General features: G+C 36.5%; 1 protein-coding gene across 2 annotated transcripts in view; it reads right to left on the bottom strand.

Annotated features, from left to right (window-relative positions):
• Positions 1 to 5000, bottom strand: part of LOC113820418 (uncharacterized) — a 72414-nt gene that overhangs the window by 38033 nt on the left and 29381 nt on the right. The window contains exons 1-2 of one of the 2 annotated variants that reach the window (XM_027372748.2): positions 2709 to 2797; positions 1587 to 1867 (exon numbers count right to left, since the gene is read on the bottom strand). The exons of the other annotated variant lie outside the window; for it this stretch is intronic. Of the exons in view, the coding sequence (XP_027228549.2) occupies positions 1587 to 1591 (5 nt within the window). The 5' untranslated portion in view covers positions 1592 to 1867; positions 2709 to 2797. Of the gene's footprint in view, positions 1 to 1586; positions 1868 to 2708; positions 2798 to 5000 lie in introns of those variants that run through there. 2 annotated transcript variants of the gene reach the window in all.

The raw sequence follows: 5000 nt of genomic DNA, 5'->3' as shown, positions 1-5000 counted from the left end.
GAAGGAGGAAAAGAGAGAGAGAGAGAGAGAGAGAGAGAGAGAGAGAGAGAGAGAGAGAGAGAGAGAGAGAGAGAGAGAGAGAGAGAGAGAAATCAACATAAGAGAGAGAAGGAGAGAGAGAAATCGACATAAGTCATAAGAGAGAGAGAGAGAGAGAGGAAAGGAGAGAGAGAGAGAGAGAGAGAGAGAGAGAGAGAGAGAGAGAGAGAGAGAGAGAGAGAGAGAGAGAGAGAGAGAGAGAGAGAGAGAGAGAGAGAGAGAGAGAGAGAGAGAGAGAGAGAGAGAGAGAGAGAGAGAGAGAGAGAGAGAGAGAGAGAGAGAGAGAGAGGAGAGAGAAATCGGACATAAGTCATAAGAGAGAGAAGGAGAGAGAAGGAGAGAGAGAGAGAGGAGGGAAGGAGGAAAGGAGGTAGGGAGAGAGAGAGAGAGAGAGAGAGAGAGAGAGAGAGAGAGAGAGAGAGAGAGAGAGAGAGAGAGAGAGAGAGAGAGAGAGAGAGAGAGAGAGGGGGAGAATATATATATATATATATATATATATATATATATATATATATATATATATATATAGAGAGAGAGAGAGAGAGAGAGAGAGAGAGAGAGAGAGAGAGAGAGAGAGAGACAGACAGAGGCAGAGAGACAGACAGACAGACAGAGAGAGAGCGAAAACGGGGAAAGCGGTAGTGACATGCATGTTTTGAAATATATTCAAACTAGCTGGCTGGTCCAAAACACTCTCACAGTATCGAATCTTGATGCTTATGATCATAAACCTCAATCAACCGTATTCACGTTGACAAATGAAGAAAGGTATGAATGAGAATGAATATCTTTACAATACAAGAGATGTGTTTGACCGGTTTCGAATAAATCTATGTATTTCTGACGAAGATACATTCGAAACCGGTCAATTACATCTCTTGTATTGTGAAGATATTCATTCTCATTCATACCTTTCTTCTTCATAATCCTCAACTAAAATCCGGATACCATTTCACACATCAACAAACATTACATCTTAAAGGAGCCATAGACGAAACGAGAAACCCGCCGAGCGCATCCAACCGGAATCAAAATCCACAGTAAAAGCATCGGAATCCTTGTATGCAACAAAAAAACTTCGTCAATCCAATCCGCAAAGGGTGCTGGATCCTCTGAGCAGGCTTCCGTAAACTGCAGATAGGCGTTTATGATATTTATACTTGTTTTTTTATGCTTCAGTTAAAGATCCGTTGTTGGTAAGCTTCAGGTTGCACAAACATCACCGTATCAAAAAAATAAAAAATAAAATAAAATAAAATAAAATAAACAAAAAATAAATAAATAAAGAATCGGACTGCATAACTGGTTGGCCAAGTTGTGAAGTTGAAATATCGCTTGATTTACTTCCTAATACGACCATGTCACCTAACCGAACCAAGAAAAACACGTTATACACCGAGTGATCTTAACACCAAGGTCACACGGCCTTCGATATACATGATACAGGTACACCAAGAACCAGGTCTGCCAGCCACCCACGCGAGACACAAGCAGAGCAGGTCAGGTGAAGAAGAAACACATGTCGGTGAACCTCACGGTCTACGTACCCCATTTTGTTCTAACGTCAGGTGTCGGAGGCTGAGGAACCGAGGCTGGGTCCACACTTCGCGTCTCTTCCTTGGGGATGCCTCGAGGAGCTTCCAGCCAGGTTGGGCGGCCGCTGGCTCTCCGAGAACGACAGATCGGTTTCTCTTTCACTGTTAAAATCACTGCTGCGGCCACTCTTTTATATCTCTTTTCCTTGACACTGTATCTTCACACCCGAGTACATTCCGCTGTCTGTAAATCCGTTGTCATAACAATACTCAGCACTGACTGTTCATGTCATCTGTAAAACACTAAAAGAATTCAGACACAGGTCGCCGCTGCTGTGGTGGAGGGATGTACCCAAGCACACGGAGGGACACAGGCAGAAATGAGGGCGCGGGGAGGCTGAGGGGGTGGGGGAGAGAGTGGGGGGGGAAGGAACTATGTAGGCCTATCGCCTATAAAAGCGCGTACAGTCTCTCCGAAGAGGATACCTAACCATATGTCTTTGGCATTATGAACAACTGGCTTTCACAGTTAACACTGGAACACTACCACGAGAAATATGGAATCTTTAACTATGATCTGGATGTAATAAAGTGATTATGAATCCTAATTACTTTAGATCTTGTTATAGACACGTACTGTACAAGCAAAACCAATAATACTTGTAATTCACACAAATACAAACACTGATGAATCATCTTCTAAAATCGTATTATTGCAACGCCTATGCAGGTATGCGATATAATTTCGCTCTCTTAAACCTGGCAGTTAAGGACAGACTGGAGGGCGAATAGCTTGGCTGGAAAGGGTCATGGAACTCAAGCATTAGTCTGGGAGAAGAAAACGGTTCGGGGGATCTTTTAATCGTCTCGGCGCTCGGATTCCTTCCTAACTAAACTCTTAGACGCAAAACAAATGCAATGAACTCGCATAAGACTGTAAAAGCAAGTCGACACAGCAAAACTATCCCACATCCGCTACATGAGTATAAATGACCTTAAAAAATGCAAAGTATATTGCTAGCTTAAAATGTCTTCGATGTGTATGATATATATATATGTGTGTGTATATATATATATACACACACACGTACACAGTCTACAAGTACGCGTGAGGTCGGGAAGCACACAACGCACCGCTCGGGAGGGGGATGGCGACGGGTACACGCTGTGCCTGTCGTGCGGAGAAACACAGTCGCAGCCCACCTCGCTTACTAGCCAGCAGGGAACTGACGCCGAGTTGGGAGTCTGCTCAGGGTCTGGCGGGACGTCGGCTACGGGTATGGGGGGGTGGGGGGGACTGTGGGAGCGGGAGGGGGAGGAGGGGGGGAGGAGGGGGGATGAAGGGGGGAGGAGGAGGAGGGAGGCGAATACAACCCACGAGGTCGGCGCGGCGTCTACTGCTCTCTTCCCTCCTCCCCCCCTCCCTCCTCTCCCCGTCTCCTCCCTCTCCCTCTCTCTCTCTCTCTCTCTCTCTCTCTCTCTCTCTCTCTCTCTCTCTCTCTCTCTCTCTCTCTCTCTCTCTCTCTCTCTCTCTCTCTCTCTTCCCCTCCAACGTGGACGGAGACACACCACGCCTTCTTTTTCATTTCTCTTCGTGTCTGTTTCGTTGTTTCATTTGCTTATTATCTGAACTATCGTAATTACTATTATTATTTTCATCATCATCCTTGCTATCATTATTATTGATCATTAATAGTGTTATTATTATGAGTAAAATACTTCTCATCAGCATGTTTACCATTGTTATTAAAGATTTTTATCTAGTTTCTTTGTTTTAATATCGTGTTTATATTTTTAACTTATTGTTTGTAAATTAAATCGGCTAATTATTCTCATTCTTCTTCTTCGTCTTCTTCTTCTTATTATTATTATTATTATTATTATTATTATCATTATTATTATCATTATTATCATTACCTCTATTATTGTTGCTGTTGTTGTCATTATTATTACCATTATTATTGTTGCTACTGTTATCATTATCATTATATCATCATCATAATTATTGTTGTTATTATTATTATCATAATAACAATAATACTTATTGTTATTATTATTATTATCATCATTATTATTGTAATCATTATTTGTAATTATCACATCATCATCATCATTACCATACTTATTATCACAATTATCATTATCACATCACTATTACAATTATCATTATTGTTATTTTTATCATTATCATTATTGTTACTATTAGTCATTTTGTTGTTGGTGTTAGTATAAGTACAACAACAACAATAATGATTATAATAATAACGATAATAATAATTGACATTATAATTATATTTATAATTCCAATGCTACTACTATTACTACTACTACAGCTACTACTGAAAATAATAATGATGATAATGAAAATAAAAGAATAGCAATATTGATAACAACTGTGACAGTTAAAATGAAAGTAGCAAAAATAGCAGTAGTAGTAGTCGTAGTAATAATGATAATAATAATAATGATAATAATGATGATAATTATAATAACACTGATAATAATAATGATGATAATGATAACAACAGCAACAACAACAACAACAATAATAATAACAATAATAATAAAACAACAATAACAGTGATACATAACATTATCTCAAGAGTAGTAGTAGCAGTAGTAGTAGTGTAATGATAGTAATGATAATAATCTTACCATTACTACTGCTACTACTACTACTACTAATGATAATGATAATTATGATAACAATGATGATAATGATAACGATAAAATAATAATGGTAATGATAATTGAAATAGTAATAATAATGAGAGTAATAATGATAATAATGATGATAACAATAATGATAAATATGATAATGATGGTAATACTAATAAGAATAATAATGATATGAATAATTATTATAATAATAATTATAATAATAATAATAATAACAATAATAGAAATAGTAATGATAATAATGATATAAGAAAACATACTATTACCACTACCAATAATAATAATCAGTAGTTGTATGATTTTAACAGTAACAATCATAATTACACTACTACTACTACTACTATTAATGATGACAATAATAATAATAATAATGATAATAGAAAATAATAATAATGTTAACTGAAAATAATAATAATGATAATAATAATAATAGTAATAATTATAAGGATAATAATAAAGATAGCAATAATAAGGATAATAACAAGGATAGTAATAATGTTATGGTAATAGTAAAAATAAGGATAATAATGATAATAACAATAGTGATAATAATGAAGGTAATAACTACAATAATGATAACAGCGATAACAATAATAACAATGATGGTAATGATAATTATAATAGCATAATAGTGATAACAACTATGATAATGATAAGAAAAGCAATAACAGCAAGTTATAATGTTAACTGTGATAATAACAATAACAACAATGGCGGTAATGATAATAATAATAATGATTCTAAAAC

Source organism: Penaeus vannamei, chromosome 10 (assembly GCF_042767895.1).
Source record: "Penaeus vannamei isolate JL-2024 chromosome 10, ASM4276789v1, whole genome shotgun sequence".
Classification (NCBI taxonomy): Eukaryota; Metazoa; Arthropoda; class Malacostraca; order Decapoda; family Penaeidae; genus Penaeus; species Penaeus vannamei.
The sequence above is the reverse complement of the archived record's forward strand: the minus strand, read 5'-3'. Positions and strand labels throughout refer to the sequence as shown.